Consider the following 20,558-nt stretch of genomic DNA (forward strand, 5'->3'; position numbering starts at 1 on the left):
ACAGATCCAAGCAAAAATTAATTAGAGAGCTCAAATACCAGATGATATCCTATTCTAGCACTACAGAATTTACAGCAATTCTAATTAGCTGTTTACTGAAAATATACCAGCAGTAAGTATAATATTGCTGGCTGTTGGATGCCATGCTAATGTGTTCACGCGCTTCTGATGACCACACAGTTCAACCACCGGTTCGCTAATCGTGCGAATTAGACCATTTTGCGGGATTAACCATATCTTAATTATACGCAAGCTAATACCATATCTATATTTGTACAAACAATAACAAAATCATGCATGCATGCTGAAAATGTGTACATATATCAACTAAGCTGTAACGATACCTTGCAAGTAGTGTCCTCTGAACAGCTGGCGATAACATTATCGTTAAAAGGACTCCAGGCTACTTCAAGGCATGGAGCACGATGAGCATCCACGAAAGGATAGTCCTTTTCGATACGTCCAGCCTACAATAATGCTATTTTGAAGTGATAACGCTACCATTTTGAAAACAAAAATTATAAAAAAAAAACTCGCAACGTTCCATTAATGTATTTGACGTAGCTGAAGCACTGCCACATCTACTAAGTCTATCATGTACACAAATGTCAAAGTTATTTGTTATCATATGTTCTGTCCTACAATATCCATTTTAGGTAAATCAAAACTCTGTAAACCCCAACCAGCTCATAAAAGTTCAATGTTTTATAATCAAACAGAAAGCATTAACCTATACTATGCATTATCATAAATACTATGATTTGCAGATTAGATTTACATTAAATCAGAACAATATAAACACCTCAAACTTCAATACAAAGCCTCCAACATCTTCCTCTAGATTTAATTGAACAATTTCAGGTGGATTCATGCAACAACCATTTCCTACCTACAATACTATTTTATAATCCACTTGCTAAACAAAATTAATGCCAATTAGTTTCGCTTCTTAATGAAGAATATTCTACTGAATGCACTGTATCACTACTGTATGCAAAAGATTGCACTACTGTAGAGGGCAATCCTTCTTGCGCCTTAATTGAAATGTAATCGATGACTAATGCAAACGATAAATCGGCATGAAATTTTGAAACGACCTTATATAGAGAGTGAGAGAGAGGGAAAGATAGTAGGAGAGAATAAGCGATGATAAATGCGCACTGAAGTCCTCCTGCTTTATAAATGCATAGCGTAATAAAGTAATGTGACAATAACTACAATAAGATCTAATTAATGTGACAATAATAACAGCTCAGCAGATTCACAGTCTTTCCTAACCTATCACCACAAAATGTCTCACCTTCTGATTTTTCATTTCAGATGCATTTTAGGGAGTCAAATTGTGCAATGTAAACAGCATTATGTCCCTTCTCCTAACTCTAAGGTGTTCTCGAGTAGCACATATTAAAACCAAGGTTGAATGCTGGCAAATTTTGCAAATTTGTGTAATGTTGTGGGGAGTATTGAAATGAATTCATAAAGATGAACCAAACGGCCTTTGTCATAAGATTGGTGATAATAAAAACTAGCCGTTCATCGCCGAAGGCAGCGAGAAGTAATGTGAATGAAGGATGCGACTAGAACGTCATAATTTATAGGACAATAAAAACAAAGTACTGATGTCTCAGGGAAGAGGCCAATGATTTGTTGCAAGAAGAACTATATGGTATCTTCTCCCTCTCCAGATCTCTGAAAAAAGCACCTTACTTCGATAACATTAAATTCCCAGCTCAGGAATAAAGATACTGTGGATGACAATCTCATTAATGTAGAAATTATCTAATCACAAATTTCATTCAAATGAAAATTCTACTGTTTTTATCATTCCAAAACACTCAACTACTTTTAAAACTGAACCCATCAGAAGCTATTTTTTCTGAACTGTTATTGCAGTGATATGCATTTATTAGTCATCACTTCGAAAAAACCAGTTATCGATATGAGGCTATTACAGCAGTTCTAATGGCAGCATTATGGAAATGTACGATTAAAAAAAGGGTAAGTTAACAGTTTACTACGTGTCTATCTCAGAGAACAGTCTCGGCAAGCAGCCGTACCAGCTGATGATGAAGTGCCATCCTGCACTGCACTGCACCGACCCGGTCATAGGGACCATGTCCATCACACTCCTCAAAAAAACTATCGCTTCAACTGCCTCAATGTTTCACTGCTGCTTTACAAGTATGCAGGAGTACTTAATTACATTTACTTTCCCTTCCAAATATCACCACTTCAACCAAGCTGACTCACACAATACATTTACATTTATCGACAGCAAACAATTGCCTGTTCATCCGGTCATTCAATGCTGGACATCGCTCAGTGGTGGTCAGGATACTCACATATTCACCCAACAGGTTAATGACAATCATCGATCAATCAGTCATCTATATTTTTCATCCATTTCTTTTCACTAATATCCTTGTGGAAAAGAATAACACTGAGTTGGAAAACGGAAATGAAGGATTGACTGACTTAACGAACGAATGAATGAATGGATGGACGACCTTATTGATAGGTATGACGAGAAACGGTCCACCGGCTCCTTTGCAGATTATTGCAATAAATTTGGAGTTACAGGCGCAGAACAGAGAATCCCATGTAATTTCGGTGATGCGTATATCGGACATGCATTGTTCATGCTTTACAGGTTTGCAAAACACATGCCGAAATTTACTCTGTCGCACGATATTGCTCATCCTTGTTGCTGTCTCCGAATCCAGATGAGGTAATGACCAGAAATATTTCCGCAAACTGTGGTACAAAGCAGAGCACAAGCAGGGAAAGATTTGATTGCAAGGACCAATATGTCGACTTTCACTGCTGACAAGACTACTACTACCAATGTCTCCCTCAGAGATGCTGCCGGGTATGCTACAGCTGTGGTACGCCGCCCCAGTCTATCTATCTCCCGACCACATCCTTTCCTTTTCTCTCCTTTCTTCTCTTTCCCTCTCCCTCTTTCTCTCTTTCTCTCTTCTTTTACTCTAAAATTATCATTTCCGTGTTGAAACATATCATCCATTCAATTCAGTTAAATACCAGTTAGCTTCTTCTTCTTCTTCTTCCTCTTCTTCTCCAATCACAGCAGTACATTCCACTCTATCACCATCACTTCTTTAAGTTAACATCGGTTCAAGTAGCAAATCCAACTTGCACTCTTATCCCTTGCAGTAATCGTCATCTGCGCTATTGTCTCTCATCGAGATGCTTCTTTGAGAGGAATGATTGAAAAAGTTTCTTATTGGATGTACCACTTAACGATATGCTATTTGTTCTTCGCCAAATGTCCGACAGTCTCACTCTCACTTTTGCTCTCATTCACTAAATTCTTTGAAATAAAGCAAAAAAAAAAAAAAATGGCACTCTTGATGTAACGGTTGTTTTGTGATAGATAGATATACTGAAAGTGATAGATGATAGCAGAATGTTTAACAGTAGGAGGGATAACTCTTAGCATCAGTACCATACCATTCCAACCTTTGGAAATAACAAATAGCAACTGCTGAAAACAAGACTTTGAACTTATGTTGTTTGACACTTTTTTGCAATACTAACATTAGGAAAAGAGTTTTATGTTAATTGAAGAAGGTAAATTAATCAGAATGGGAACAATTACAATCAAATCCGAGAGTTAACTAAGTTTGAGGAAAAGTTAGAAACGAAACAAAATCTCTACAAAAGATCAAAGGGAAATCCGTGAAGTAAATAGCAAGAAAATAGAATGAAAATGTAAAAAGAAATTGATAAAAAAATGGAAGAACATTTCACTCGTTTAATCCTACATTTCCAACAATTCCATCTAAATCAGAATCACTTCCAATACCCATTTCTTTTTTACGGTTTTCACTTTTGTCCCGTAATTTTTCCATTGGAAGACTTACTCTTATTATTAAAAATATAAAAAAATATTTCCTGTGTACTGGAAAGATAATTCCCTTAACAGTGTGCTCAATTTGGGGTCATAGTAAGAATATTATGAACCAAAAGTTCATTCAAACCAAAATAATGCATAATTAATGTTTGCATACTAACCATGTGTCAGTTTTGAAAATGCTAAAATCCTTCTCCTTCAAAACTTATTTCTAATCGGAGGATGAACATGAAATGTGTAAACTTTGACAATATAATCAGAACAATATAGTTGCAAAAATAATTGGTACATTGTGTTTAAGCAATATTAAATATTACAAACGTTCATTAAGCCTTAAAATGAAATTAGGCAAAAACCAATTAGAAATGAACTTTGCGAAAGAGAAAAAGTAAAAAGGGATGAACATAAGAACACAAAACAGAATAAACCAATACAAAATGATATGGTGATAAAACTAATTAATATCTTTAAACAAAACTTTGTACCGCTTGATCCAAAGATTTTGTTAACTAAATAGACAGAAGAAAAAGATAATGTAATAGTTACACACATTAAGGCTTCAAGATATGCCCTTCTTTCGGGTTTTCTGAAGCAAACTGCTCAGTCGTCAATTTTTCTTCTTTTTAATGACCGATGTGGGAAGGGAATACAATTAATTAAAAATAACATCTGATGAAAGCAACGTGTCAACAAATGGATCATATAAATAATTTTGGATTTAGAAAAAAAAAACAATACTGTAAAAATTTATGCTTTAAAATTTAACGAATAAAATGTATTTAAGAACTTTTAAAGTAAGGATTTATATTTAAAAATTTTTCGGAGAAAAATAGTGCATAGCAATCGCAATAAAATAACTCACAACTTTCGCTATATGAAAATATAACAAAAATCGAATTTGAATCAAATTAATCAGATTTGTCAACAAGGTCAACTGTAATTTTTTTTTGAGATCGAGTAGGCTACCAATAGTTGTTAACAAATGAAAGCATATCTTTCGAATTTACATTGCAGTCTGAAGGTATATTATCAGTTATCAGTGATGAATGGTCCTTTTCATCTGATGAGGCTCAACATAGCTCTCACATACTGAACATTGTTGATCTGACTATTCGGAATGTGTTGTTTTCTGGATAATGTATAAAGTTGATACTGTAATATGTCATGTGGAAAAAGTCAGATATAAACTTTAAAACTGTATCGAGTTGAAGCTGTGACGAACGCGTGGAATCTAGCTAGATTGATAATAAAATTTAAAAGACACTTAAACTGAAGTATATCCCGGTCTAGCGGTTGAATGATTAGCGCTGTTGTATTTTGCGGCTTCTTTTGTTTCTAGAATTTTTACACCGTCGTAAACTCAAAGTGTCAATATTGGAACAGGAATAATCGTGAGTTTACAGATAAAGGAAATGGAATCATACTTCAATACTCTACTGTCACAATTCGGATACTAAGAGACTGAAAAATATTCTTGAAATGGAATTAAAGAAGCTGGATTAAAATCAAAATTCCAATATTTTATAAAGAACAGTTGCAATCAGACTTCGTAAGAGAATACCTATCTCAGCGGTAGCAGTCACACAACGCCTGATATGCTTGTGAATCAGTAATAGGTAGCAGTACTGAAATAATAGCAAGCGTTAGGGTAGTCGATTTCACAGTTCAACAGTCATCTGATCTAGATCAGTGCCATTTCCGACACTCGAATCTCTAGAATGTGCTTCCTGAATTGGATATCAAAACTGACATTGGAATATTTGGCACTGACTGGTTTGTTGAGTAATATCCAACAGTTAATATCATAACCAGGAAAGAGGAAAACCAAGAAGTAATTAATACAACATTTCATACTTGAAAACCTTCGTTGCTGTACTTTGATCATAGCTGTCTTAAAACCGAAATTTTGAATCAATGCCAATAATTTCAATACTTATTTCAATATCCACAGCGAACTTTGTCGTCCAGTGGCTAGTAAAAGAGCTGCGGACAACTAAACCAAATTTTTTGAAAATATTACTTTTCTCGATCATCCAAGATTAGAACAATTATTTTCAGATAACATAGGGTATCTAATTACAAAAGTTTTACTACCTTTCAAGTACTACCTTTCAACCTACCTTTCAAGGTAGGTTGAAGAACTACCTTTCAAGAAAACCCCTTCTTATCCGTTCAAATTTTGATCTAACTGCCAGGCGAATGAGCTTTTTAATTAGTTTGTCGTTCATCATTTTCTGTTTCGATTTATTGCAATAAGTAATTGTATGGGAATCTTTCAACATTTAACAAATTAGTAGAAAGAGGCGAGAGTTTTTCAGAGTTTTTTTCGGATACGTTATTATCTAGGAAAAACATTTATTGTCACTTAGACAGAATGAATCGCTGATGATAAAATAAGAAAAAACAATGATAATGCTACCAGAAACATTTCTGTAAAACAAATTCCTGCTATTTTTGTAGATTTCTATTAAATAGGAAAGCTAAATTATCTTCTCTTTGTAAGTTTTATCGAAATGTATTTGTGTTGAAGTAATACATCATAGATTAGCTGAATAAGCAGCTGAAAATGCTACCTTTTATGTAACGTTCGACAAAGACTTCAAACATAAGAATCAATATGGATATTAATTATTATTTCACTTGTTAACCAGTAAAATCCATTACTGAATTTGGGAGAACTGAAATCTAAAATTTCTCAGATTTCCGAAAATTCGTGCTATATATTTTTAAGCAGCTAAAAAACCCATTCATATCTTTTGAAACTTTTATTATTGCATAGCACTTTAAAAATGACCGTAATGGAAACTGAATCCAAGAATAGTTGGATTTAAAGATCTTGAATAAGCACTAAAAGCATTTTAATATGTATTTCAATGGGTCCCTTGGATAGACAGTACCGGACGTCATTATGTCGCCATTTCATATTGTTATCGTCATTAATTTGTCTCATTGAATTCATAATTGTTGAGTTCGTTGTTATACTAACAAATTTATCGTAATAAAGGTTTAACTACCGAAGTTTGAGGTATTGTCAACGGAAAAGACAGAAACCACCCCAAATCTTTGTAACGATTGAAAAAAATCGTCGACAAAAAATCGTTTTCTTTTCTTTACCAGATCGCAACTTTTCTTCCCTTGATGGGAAAGGTAACTAGTGATAATTGTACCATATATCTTTAAGCTGTTGAAAAATTCATTTATATCTTTATTTCAGTATGCATACCCAAAAATACTTCCACTTTAGAAATATGACAACCAGGCTGATTCCATCACTCCACAACAAGTTACTAGTCGATTTCAATCATTTCCTTCCTATTTATAAAGGTATTACAAGCATAATTAATTAATCTATTTTCAATGCTTATTCAGTGCAAATGCATGGTGTAATTAGAATTTTACCAAAAAACATCTGATAATACCGACAATTTTGTTATACAGTTAGAATTCACTTGTTACATCAAAGCAAAATCACTCGATTGATGTTCTTCGCACAAAAACACTTGGATATTGATTGATTCATAAATATAATAACTGAATAATTTTAATTATTCTTATAGATATTTCAGTTTTTATAGGAAATGAGCAGCTGTCCTCTCCTGTCGCATTGTTCTTTTAAAGAAAGATAACCGTAGCAGATAAAGAACGAATTACACCATGTTAAGAGTTATCTTCAAGACATGCCCTTCTTTCAGGTTAAGAGGTAAAAGTACCTTTGTTGCGCAATCATTACACATTCTTTCTCTTTTTCTCCATCATTTCTTCTACTTCTATTTACAACTTCATTAATGGATATTCATTTACATATATATGTTGCAGATAGAACCTATTGCATCATTCCTATGAATAAATGTTATATATTTGATTCTGAAGCGAGCTGTTCAGTCGTCATTTGTAGAAAACGATTTATGTATGTTCTTGAAGGTGCAGTAATTTTTAATGCAACTTGTATTCTGAATTAGACTGACATTCAAGAAGAAGTAACAGTTCACCTGAAATCCTCGGTAACGTTTCACGGTAAATATTCGCAGAAAGTCTAGAGAAGCACTTTATATTGTATTTAATATCTACCAGAATTTTTTTGTTAAAAAAACGACAACTTCTCAAAAAAGCATTACTATTTAGGAGAATATGTACATTAAATGAGATCATCACAGGTATTGAAAGAGATCACATGACATGAGGTACTGAAACAAAGATTGATCATCCAATTAATACCTCCATTTTCAAGATTTCTACTTCAAATGTGTAGTTTTTACAAATTAACTTTAATATAGGCAGCAAATACTGCTACATTATTCACCGGGTTCAACACATTCACTTTTCAGGTCACACACATTTAAGATCGCTGTCTTCAGGCCTTTCATAAATCGACGAATTTGGCGAATCTATTTGATGCAAAATACTTCCAACGATAACTTTTGTTGGTTTTGAATGCTGTGATGAGCCAGTAAATGTGGAAGAGGTGTCTGGTGGTGATGCACCGCTGGAGTTGCTTCTGGAGCTCGTCCATCTCGGCAACGGACGATACTTGCGATCCCATGGGATATCATACCTACAATAGCTAATGAACTCATTCTTCGTATTCAAAGCCATTACCTTTAACAGTTTTGAACATAAAGAACGGAAGAAACTACAGTTACGTCACTTATATCAAAATTTCCTGAGTAGAACCTGTCAGGTTTGAAAGACAGCAATAACGTGAGAACATTAAATCTCGATTTAATGAAATATTGCAATAACCCGCCTGGTACTCTCGATTGAACCATTGGGTGATTCGATATGCATTACATGCCCTGCACCTATTGTAGCGCACGGTTGACATTTCTTGGATAATAAATCTCTATTTTTCTTCTGTCGAACGTACAGATAAAGGATGAATGCGCAAAGTGCGCTACTCAATGCCGTTGTCAGAGCAAACGCTGCCAGCAGAATATTCAGATGGCTTTCGTTTCCAACAAATTGCACAAAACCAGGTTTCAAATCTTCTGGGTACTGAAAAATCTATTCATCATCCAGCGTTTAACGAGCGCAAAAAGCATCTGAACAATTCAAAAAAATTATAGAATAGACTTACCTGCTGATTGATCACAGTATCATCACTATATTCTATGCACCATGGACAACGCTCTTCATATTTCTCCATAATTATTGTACTATTGAAACATCGAGCTGTCAGTCTAACGATAACTTTGCCATCAACGCCCAGTGATATTGTATCAGATCTTTTCTGTAGGCTTTTCTTCGCCTGTAATTGTTGGAGATATAAATTCGATAGTAATGATAAATCTAGCCTTATCATTTCATGGATTTCAATCATGAATTAAATTTTATTTGCATCAAATAATGCAGATAAGAAGGAAAATGACCCCATTTCAGGAGAAATGCGGCTTTAGACTATGCTCATGGGTAATACGAATAGCAATAATTTCAAATAAATTATTCCCCCTGGCTTCCTAATGAAATCGAAAATGGCTTTCAAATGATTTTACTGTTATAAAAAAAAGGAAATCTTCAAAAATTTCGGTGCTATTTTAATTAGAGACAAATTTCATTGCATTTAATTCTTTTTTAAAGAGTGAATTCAAATTTTTTTTGGAAACTTCGGCACTATTCTTAGGTTACAAAATAAAAAAACGGTTTTAACAGCTTTCAATCAGGAAGAACCTGAATGCAACACAATTGTAAGAGGAAGCACATCCTCTCAGATTTTTACCTATTTTCCATTCTAAAGCATATTTCTTTAATTTCTAGCAATACATTAATTCCTTTTCATTAAACATCATTTTCAGTATTTACCACGACCATTTTTATCATTTCTCTGTCAGAAGGGAAATGATAAAAAGAAAATGAAAAATGACAAAAAGCTAAGAAGCAGAATTCAGCATAAATATGAAATTCTAAACTCTTATTTTTAGTCATAACTTCCTAAGTCTACCTCATTTGTTTCGTCTTCCTTCCAGACTTCCTTAAAACACTCAATATCATAGTAAAATGTGTGTACAAATGTCTTGTTCATTTTGAAATGCACTTGCACTTGAAATTCTACAACTTAAACTTAAAAAACGTGTATACTTGGAAATTTAGATTTTTGAAATGCTTCCCAGTTGAAATTATAAGTCTATTTATTAAATTTACTTCATTTTGATAAATGTCAACTGAAGTGGACGAATCGCAGATTCTTGGAAATCCATAAGTTGGATCCACACCTACGACCTCGCATGAAACCAGAATGTCACTCGGACTACCATCACTCCAGTGAGTCACGTACATGCGCTGCCTTTCCTGCAAATTTCAAAATTGATTGCTAGAAATTAAACTGAAGGTTTAAAAAAACCTCAAAAATGGAATTGTTCTACTGAGAACAGTAACCGTACCAATTTTCAGTCCAGCCTTTCTACATTAGATTTACATCAAAATGCAGAGAGTTTCAAATTTAGCTAAACTGTTAAAAATCCCATTTTATAGCGTCAATAATCATTATGATCTAAAATTATAATTCTTTCATGTTTAACGGTTAGTCACTAAAAAGCGTATGGTCAACTGCAAAGGTCAACAAGCAATCATCAAAGATACGACCCGATGGCGTCTAACTAATTAGTTCGCCCTTTAATAATGTAGTATGTATTATTGCACATGCCTTAGACGTCTACATATTAATATTCAATTTCTTTTTCAAAAATTATTTTAGCGATGCATTAGCCTTTGATCCAGAACAAAGACTTCTATGGAACATTTGTGTGACAAAATTCCAAAATCACATTTATTGATAATTTATAGAAATAGTTAGTTAGGTCTGAATTTTGAAAGTTTTAAGTCTTAACCTTCAATTTTACGAAACTTTTTGCATTCTGGTATTGCAAAGGTAACTTTAGTACTTGAAATTTTTACAATATTAATATTTAGAACCATCCTCTACCATAATACCTTCTCATGTTTTTCACACATTGCTCTCCTCAAAAACGAGTTCAGTTATAGGTCCTTCGATTTTTTCCGAATGGTCTGTATCCGGTAATTTCTACAAAACCTACTAATTGACGCACTTGTCTTAATTCCTTTCAAATTAGTTATTAAACTGTTAAAAATAAACTTTTAATTAGTTCTAACCTGCATAAGTTTTGGTGTAATAAGCCAACTTTTCGATAATTTTTCATTGGTTATAGCATTCAAGAGTGCTAGTTGAAATCGTGGCTGTGCACAGCCAGCTGTTGTCAAACAACCTTTCCGCCATTCGATATTTTCCAGCTTACTAGTTAGCCAAAATATGGCTCGTGAAGAGTCCAACATCGTACAAAAGATTGACCATGATAATGATAACATAATTATCAATGGAATTTTCATCATTCAACTGCAAATGTGTGAATGGTTAAGAAGTCAACAAAGATCTTCAAACAATTTTCATCCACTTTTTGTTGAAGTTGTTAACGACATCCTTTTCAGTGAAGTATTCTTGTTCTACTTATTCAAAATGAATTAAAATAAATTTCTGTAGAAACGGTAGTGATGACTGCCTGATTTCTGAGTATGCTAAATTAGTGGAATAACCGGAATATTCTAGTATAGAAAGGGGGAGAACAGGGACCAGTGAGTACAAATATCCTGAAGGTATGTGGCTTAGCAGTTGTTGGATACATATACATTAATAGCTGTAATAGTCAATCTAACCTAAGCATTGAATTTTGAGAATAGAATTTAGTCTGAGATACGAACCTTATAATCATCAAAATTAATGATTTAAATGTGATAATTTTCGATGCGACAAAGAATTCTTTGATATGCCTATGGCAAATGATAACTTTGGAAAATTCGAACAAAATAACAACATCAACTTTATCCGTTTGCTTTTTCTCCTTTCTATTTAATTTTTCGTTTCGGGTAACTGACTCTTAAATTGTTCGAATCATAAAATTTTCAATTCCGATATTCCATAAGTATTAAAAGCTTTTGCTATTTCAAGCCCATAAAACAAGAAATTCAGTTTAATTAATTAATCACTTATATTCAATAAATGAAGTTTTCGCACAGAGTTCATTTAACGCTAGAACGTTCGGTCCATAGTCTTCTGCTATCGATGTCACTCAAACATTCACTAGATGCGCCGAGTACAACAATTCCATTACTTTGTGTTCTGGGTCAACTTGATCCTTCTCGGAAGATATATCGATCAGAGAGAATACCATATCAGACGATATAAGCAAAGGATGAAATTGATTATTACTAACAAATCAAATGATAAAAGGTAAGAGCCAGCAATATGGTATTTTAGGTCATCAGATAGTAATTATCAGCAAAAATACCATTACGGATAATGCAGAAGGGGAAATATAGGGGAGAGTGAGCAAATGAATGAATAACTGATGAAGGCTGTGCTGAGAAACGAACATTGAACCGGAATCATCCGGAAAGATCAGTGTCCTGTTTCTCTCCTTTCGTCCTGTTTCTCTCCTTTTATTTTACAGTTCATGTTTAAGTGATAAATTTATATACTTAATCATATTCTAGAAATAAGAACGTAATTACTAATTATTTAACTGGAAGTATTATTCTAAAGCACTAAATTAACTTCATGTCAAGGGGAATTTTTCCGAAATGATTGGACATACTTAAAATCGCGGGTGAAAGTGAGAATGTCATCTGAAATATTTAAATATAAAGGATAAATGTGAAGGAGTAGTCGCTGCAAAGGTATCAGATTTTGAAAGTGATGGTGGAATGGGAGGAAATTTTTTTTTGAACGTATTACAATTTATTCGTTTGTTTCAAATGGAAAATAAATAGAGAAAAAATGGAGGAGATATATGAAGTTCTTGTTTGCTATTACAGAGTGGTACTTGGAACGAGACAGTAGCCACTACTGGTCAATAGCTAAGGTCAATGAAGAGGAGAAAATCGAGGAGGGAATCGTTAATAAGCAATAGAATAGGAGTACCTTAAAGAATGCGATTAAGCAAACATAATGGACCTTTGTGTGAAGGTGTTACCGCTATAAAAACATAGAGCGTACCGCAAGAGGAAAAGCGGAAGAAATATTAAGAGTAACCCAAGCTGACAAACAACTGGTCATTTAAGTATCCGTTTAGTCCGCCCATCTCTTTTAGTTCCCAACTTCTCTTTATTACCTTTTTAGAAATCATAGGAGATCGGGGCTTGGATTTTAAACTTTGCGCTGATACATTTAAAGAATTTTGTGAAATAAAATGACTTGAAAATCTTTACTTCTGACTTAATAATGCATTTTTAACTGAATGATAAATGAGTTAGAATTAATCAATCTTAGTGACAGACGCTAAATCAAAATATGCCGTGTATTTGAGTATATGTAGTATATCTTTTTGTATTCTTATTACAAACTACTAAGTGCAAAACTGCTCAATATTTTACAACTTCCTTTAATTGTTAACAAATTTATGACTATCACTGAGCTTTGCGCTAATATTATAATGCAAATAAAAAACAAGCCTGAAAAGAGTGAATGTGACAATAATTTTAAGGTCAACCAAACTCCGAATTGAACAATTCAACCCTTTTCGACAATTTCTAATTTTGCTTTTTTTATTGTAAAGGGAAGGGAAATTCCCCGTAAGCATTAAATGAAAAAGGGAAAGTTTCAACCTTTCATTGTAATCGAAAAAACTGTTGCTAAGTCTGGAAGAGACAAATAATGGGACGAACTGAAATCAAAATTCAAATAAAGTGCTCAGAATTGAGCGGCATTTGTTTGTACAAAAGAGTCAAGACGTTATGGTGGGGGGAAAGGAGAGTGATGATTTTTTGGGTTAGAACACAGCAGGTAGCGAATTGAGATAATACTGATGGGTACATATAACTTTTTCACAATACGTTTAAAAAATCTAATTCAAGTCTGAATTTGAAATTAGAAATTGCTTGTCTTTGAGTATGAAGAGAGCCAAAACTGCAAATATTTCAAAATTTCGGGATTATTTGAATTTATAGTTAAAAATTCAATTACAAATTCTAGTTAAAATTTTAAAATTGCAATAGGAGAAAATTCTTTAGTTTCAACGAAAAAGACAATTTCCACACTTTATAGCAGAAAGGATTGGTTTTTCTCACTACTTTAGTCAAATTCTCCCAAAGATAACACACCGATGATTGCTAAATTAGTTTTAAAACAAGATTTTTAACTTTTCGAAAAAGAAAAAAACCCCATTAAAACAATGAATAGCTTATGTTGCGCTTGGTATCAAAATAATTAATTGGAAGAGAGTTTGAAAATTCACAATTTGCATGTCCTTCATTAACAGTGCGTTATTACCTTTCAATCCTATTTTCATTCCCGCTCATACCTACTAATCTGAGGAATGGGAAGAATACCGAAATGAATGGACTGCTCATTGCTGGATAATAACCACAGATCCTCATGATGAACATCTGCACAGATAACCCTTTACCGTACCGCAAACTTAGATTCAGTATATTTTATTATATGATAAAGTTGATTGGTCAATACATATTCACACCATTTTCACAATTTTCTGAGCGATTATTGTTGACCTTAAAAGATAATACTTTTTAAGTGAACAATAATCACTTTCCCATCAATTTTAGTATTATTTTTGTTTCATTCAAATCTTTTCTAAATTGATGGAAAAAAAAGTGAAAATATGCATCTTACAGGTTTATTTCTAAATATTTTTGAACAATTTCTTGCAGTATAACGAAAGAAAATTGCAATACAAACTAAAAAATTGCAATACAATCTTTGCTATTCTTTGAAATATTTAATCGTTATTAGGGAAGGAAGGAAAAGATCAAATTTAAAATTGAATTGTTTAAAGTGTACACTCTAAGACTACAATGAAAAGTTCAATAATAAATGAGATAATTAAATCAAAATGAGGTGGTCGTTTTCAATGATATTATCAGTTGAGATAAATTATAATCACAGCATAATAATGTCACTTGCAATACTGTAATCATAGAGGTAATGATCATAATGCCATTTTTATTGTCCTTTCTTTAAATTTACTAATGAGGGCTACTAAGCATGTGTTAAACAAATGCACTACTTATCAATTCATCAATCGACCATTATCAGTTGTGATATTAACCAAAATCTTATCCTTACTTCTAGACTATTTAAATGTTCAATAATTATCTTCAAAATCAGACGACTAAAACTGAGACTGAAAGGACTGTAAAAGATAGAAGCAATAGTGAAGTGATGATATATAGTCATTAAATAAACAGTTTGGTCTTTTAATGATGATTTGATCCTACTTGTTTTTAATGAAATAAATACAAATATTTGCCATTGAACAACAGTTACCATGTTATTCTAATATACAATTATTTGGGTAATGATAAGATAAGCAACATTACTATCGTTATCATTATTAATCACTATGATTGTAGTTCACGTTATGAATATCTAGAGTCGCTAATATTTTTATCATTCCAGTTATTGTCTAGTATCAGTTTTTGAATTTCTAAGACTGCAATGGAAAAAAAAAAACGAGAAATCTTGAATGGTTCAGACTTTGAAAGCAATTGTTTTAACACGGCTAACCTGAACTAAATCCTTATTTTCCATCAATTCGTTCATCCATTTATTTCTATTAGTTTTTCAATTTTCAAAAGTGATTGGATAGAAATTCACAAACGTACCAGCAAATTTGAACATACAATAGTAAAGGATAGTTGAAATGCAAACAATGACTTGTGTTGCTGATGGCGACTGATTAAATCTAAGAAAGTGACATGTACCTGTCATGGAGTGTCCAACTCAAATAGTAATAAACAATGCGAGCAGGCGGTAGTGACGGATGATGGGATGGATATCCAAGAGACAAGGCTCATTTATGTCAGTAAACTGACCGACTAGAAGTTGCAAATGAGAAGCAAAAGATGTCAGAGTGCGCGTAGAAGAATGAAAAATGAAAAATTCTATTAATTTTCGTTCGAAAAAGGCAAAAATTATTGGTCTAAGTTGATCTTAAGACCCAAAGCCTAACTCGATACGAATATCTTATGCGAAGTGTTTTAGCTAAACTTGCAAAAATTATCTCATAAATAAACTGGAAGTCGATTTTTTGCTAGCTTGGAAAGACAAAAATTGAAATTTCTTAAATTTTTGAAATTTCTAAAGAAATTAAACTTTGAGTGTTGGATTTTACGGCAGTTACTATCGCTGCAAAAATTATGATAGATATGCAATGACTGTGAATCTTCCAAATATTTGTTTTCAAATTAACAAAGACTTAACAAAACTGAAAACAGATATTCTGGCTCAGTTTGACGTGTCATTTCAGGTCAGTGATCATTTCTCTGCATAGTTACTGGTGTATAAAAAGATTGGAATCGCCAAGGAGACGAACTTCACAATTCTTTGAAGGATTGAAATTATTCGCACTTTTTCCAGATGTCACTTTAATTTATTTTAAATTAGTTGTATGCGAGGCAAGAGATGCAAATTGTTACAACACTTGAAAAAGGTTCTGTAATTTAAAATAGATAATTCATATCTCAATTTTTGAAAGAAATAATTATTTTTTCACTCAATTCTTCCTCCTTCTTCAAGGAGCAATTAATTTTCAGAAGATTGAGTACTCATTCAAATATTGCTGCAAATATGATAATGCCAACAACATTGTATTGTATAAAATGTAATTCCAAACTTATCGTATGACTTTTTCCATTTTCTACATGAAAGTTTTAAAATATGCAACAAACAAGTAATAAATGAATAAGAGAATGGGAAGTTGAAAGAATTCTAAAAAATAATTAACCTTTCTGATTTTGTTATCATTTTGAGGTGCAAAGAAATCAGTTTCTGAATGAAATGAAAGGTTAATTAATCTCTTCTCATATTTCTTACCATTTATTATCAAAGAGATCTTTTCTCTTTTCTTTTCATCTGCATTTCCTAAATTTTTAAAGATTAATAACCCATGAAATGGAACGAAAGAAATCCCACAATTCCAGACAATATGTAAGGGACAAGAAACAGTAATTATTGTTGTAATGATATCATTAATAGTTTAAGAAGAAACATTATATTGATGATAAATAAAGCAATAATGATGGTAAGTATGATGAATAAGAATGAGGCAAGGTAGTAATTAAGATAGCACTAAGGTGTTAATTATTACGCTGAAATTGAACAGACATACTGGAAAGACGAAATGATAGATGTGGACACACTTCAATCTGAAATGTATGAGTTCAAGACAAGCAAATGAGAAATAGTAGTAGTGATTGATCTGAGCAGACGCCCATCCTTGCAATAATAGTCCCCTTTCAAAATTTTGTCACCCAAATGAAATTTCCCAAACTATGATCCCAGGACTGTCATTAAAAGTTATCATTTTTACAGGCTTCTCATAAGAAGATTGAAATGTTTGGAATCATTTTCCGCTGAGCACTCAGATTTTAGTGAAGTCAAACAATTTTGCAAATAATTTCTATCACGGAATGCAAAACTACGGTGAATAATTAAATTTAATTCTTAAATTTTCCATACTTACTCGATTGTTGAAATTGAAAAGCAGTTTAATTGAGCATTTTATGCACTGTTCATATGAACTATTTGGTCTTTACGATTGTATAAAATATTGAACTTTTATGATACTTTTCTTTAAATTTTATAACTGTTTCCATGTTTTTTCCTTTTTTTTTTGGAGAATTTCAATTTAGCATTACGCTATTTTACGAATTCAACTGCTCCAAAATGCAAATTTCGTTCTAAAAAATTGGCAACAATACAAATAGACAGCAATCAATCACTTCGAAGACTTCAGTTTCAGTTTCTGGAGTAAGAAAATGGATTCTTTCCTTCCACTTCAGTAAATAAATTAAATACTTTATATGTCACTGCTGCATATTTAAATTGAATTACAATTTAAGACGATGATTTTTCATCAGTGAAAGCGGAAAATATTCTAAAAAAACTGAGAAATATAAAATTCAAATTTGAAGTAAATAAATTTGATAATTCAAACCATATGCTCGGAACTTTTTTTCCTGCATCTCTTCTCTCTCCCTCTCTTCTTGCAATATAAAAAGAATTGAAAGGTTAATGATTATTAAATTGCTATGTCCATTTTAAATTTTAAAGTTGTATGTCAATCATAAAAAAATAACAAAACAACGGTTTTTTATATAGATTTTTACAGTTTAATCATAGACTTTCGCTGAAGTCTTTTCTTCAATTGTGCAAATCGAAATGAAAATTTTTAAAAACAAATTTAGATATTGTAGGAAAGATTGGGACATATGCGAGGATTAAAAGAGGAGGGATATCGATATCCCAGTGAATAGCTAGTTAAATAGGAGATGAGTTCATATTCAATTTGTAAAAATCAGCCAACCGATCGGAGAGTTTCACTAGAGGTCGAGTCAGGTATTTCGAATAGCATCATCAGTAAACAATGTATTCATCGCACCAATTAAATATGATTCGCATTCTCTAAAGTACTCGTAAATTGAAAGGCATAGAATTTGCAGCTAATTGAATGAGAGTGCAGTTATTTGAATTGGAAGGTACTGTTCTAAAGGGGAGCAGATTGGACCAAAGAGAAGTATGGGATTTGAAGGGATGGGCAGAATTTGGAGTAGGAGGACAGGTTCGTTCCTATCTGACATTGAAAACAAGAAAATAATAGTTACGAAAATAATACTTATTGATAAAATATGTTAGCAATAGAAACGTTCGAATGAGCATCGGAGTTCAAATGAAAAAAGGAAAGTGCAATGTGACGAGAGCTCTGAAGAAAACCAACTTGGCTTCCTTAAACGAAAACTTCAAACTAATTACCAAAACCGTAGTCAGCAAATTAATGTCATACTTCTTTATTCCAACCATTGTTTTAAGACTTTATGGCACTTTCGAATCTGTGATTCAAAAAGCGCTCTGTTTCTTTCAAAACAATACAATTTCGTTTACTTCTCTATAATTATCAATTAATTTAACGAATTTCATGGGTTTCAGATTTTCTCTCTTCAACTAAATACTATCTCCAATGTTTTATATATGAAAAGTGAAAAAGTGCTTCATAGCTTAGTAAAACATTGAATTATCTCAATACATTTCAATGATGTGTTTTATTTCTTATTTGGCTCGTAAAACGGCTTTTTTTGTATTCCAAATTTTCAACAAATATTTTCTATCTCTGTTTTTCTGCATTTCTCTGCAGGGAATTAAAGAATCGATTTAGAAATTAATGAACTATAAACAACAAAATTTTCCAAAACGAAAAAAATATTCTTTTATATTCTAAATAAGATCTTTATAAGAAGATGATGTAACTTTTGAAGTGGAACACATCGGTAATTGTGTTTGTGAAAATTTCAGTGATGGAAAAAGACGCCATTTTTATTGGAATTAAAAGAATGGGCTACCACACACATACATACATATAATTTATTTCAGAATTTCTTATTTCAACTCTTAAATTTTTATGAGCAAAAGAACAACAACAACAATTCATTCTTCATACACAATCAACTGGTTTTTCTTTTCTTTTTTTTTTTTTTTTTTGGAGACAAAACTATGAGGTAAAAGGGAAATGATGAGAATGGTGGATGGAAGAAATGAGCGGACAATGAACTAAAGGACTTAAGGGATTTTATTCGAGTGGAAAATAACGTTCCGAATGGAAGTATTGGTTTAGGTATTTCTAAGCATCCTAGATATTTCACAATAAACTTGCTTATTTTTTAAGAAATTTTCGGAAAAATAAATATCAGTGTGAGAGACAATTGCGCATAAACTTAATATATTTGGGATTTTGCAGAAAGAAAAGAAACTTTCAGAAGCAAATGTCGTCCTATCTTCTTGCATTGACTTTTTGAGTGGCTCAGCTTTAAACTAACTCTTTTCAGCAAGATAAGGACTGTAAGATCACAAGAGGAACTCTAACCTAACGGATAAGCAGCTTTTTAAATAGAGTTGTTGTATAAGATTGAGAAGTAACTTAGATATTCAGGACTGTGCGCGAATTACGCTACAGAAATCAACATGATGAGACAACTTGTACAAAAGATTAAAGGAAAGATAAAATATTTAAAAGGAGCGGAAGCTTTTTGTCTTCGCATCAGTAAAAGTTAGATTCTTACACATCCGAGAATATGACACGCAATCGTCGAAGAAAATAATACAGTTTAATAATTTCACTGATGTTTTCCATTTTCAATGTAAATCATTTTGTACACAAATGACAAGTTGACAAATAAGGTGGAAAATTGGATCGGAGTCATTTTTCAAAAATTGATATAGAAGAATCAAAGTGTAAAACAATTGAGGCAACATATTATTTTAGAGTTTGCATTTAGTATTCCGTATATGAAATTCGATAACTGTAAAATAGTGAATTTCTGGAAGTGCTCATTGGATGACATAATAATGTGATGTTAGAGAGTGTTGTCGCGAAAACCATTCAAATCACTCGCTATTTTCAATCGAAAGTTATTCAAATTTAATATTTTGTCTTTTACTTGGGTTTTTTTTGGAAAATTGGATCTACTTGATGAGTCAGCGACATGAAACGAATTTCAACAAACCTTGCCCATTATTTTCACAGTAATTGCTTGCTTTTCTTGTCTTTAGAATTTAAATAAATCAGAAATTATTTTGAGAACAAATTAGAGACAACTGTGAGTTATCGATATCAGAGCAGAAATTTTGGTAATAATTGAAGAACTAATTTACTTCTAAAGTATATTTAAC

General features: G+C 32.4%; 3 protein-coding genes across 3 annotated transcripts in view; 1 reads left to right on the forward strand and 2 right to left on the reverse strand.

Annotated features, from left to right (window-relative positions):
• Nucleotides 1-2,935, reverse strand: part of LOAG_17571 (coronin-6) — a 6,934-nt gene extending 3,999 nt beyond the window's left edge. The window contains exons 1-2 of the mRNA XM_020450231.1: nt 2,508-2,935; nt 345-467 (exon numbers count right to left, since the gene is read on the reverse strand). Of these exons, the coding sequence (XP_020306118.1) occupies nt 345-467; nt 2,508-2,699 (315 nt within the window). The 5' untranslated portion in view covers nt 2,700-2,935. The remainder of the gene's footprint in view (nt 1-344; nt 468-2,507) is intronic.
• A 5,265-nt stretch (nt 2,936-8,200) lies between these two features.
• Nucleotides 8,201-11,215, reverse strand: LOAG_05174 (hypothetical protein; the record flags this gene model as incomplete). The annotated part of the gene is made up of 5 exons (XM_003140711.2): nt 8,201-8,470; nt 8,615-8,866; nt 8,949-9,119; nt 10,010-10,156; nt 10,979-11,215. The coding sequence occupies 5 exons, from the start codon at nt 11,213-11,215 to the stop codon at nt 8,201-8,203; spliced, it is 1,077 nt and encodes a 358-aa protein (XP_003140759.2).
• A 7,130-nt stretch (nt 11,216-18,345) lies between these two features.
• Nucleotides 18,346-19,704, forward strand: LOAG_05175 (hypothetical protein; the record flags this gene model as incomplete). Its single annotated transcript, XM_003140712.1, has 4 exons — nt 18,346-18,456; nt 18,537-18,671; nt 19,263-19,340; nt 19,627-19,704. 4 exons carry the CDS (start codon nt 18,346-18,348, stop codon nt 19,702-19,704), a joined length of 402 nt encoding a protein of 133 aa, XP_003140760.1.
• Between the last annotated feature and the right edge of the window lie 854 nt (nt 19,705-20,558).

Source organism: Loa loa (assembly GCF_000183805.2).
Source record: "Loa loa unplaced genomic scaffold supercont3.95, whole genome shotgun sequence".
Classification (NCBI taxonomy): Eukaryota; Metazoa; Nematoda; class Chromadorea; order Rhabditida; family Onchocercidae; genus Loa; species Loa loa.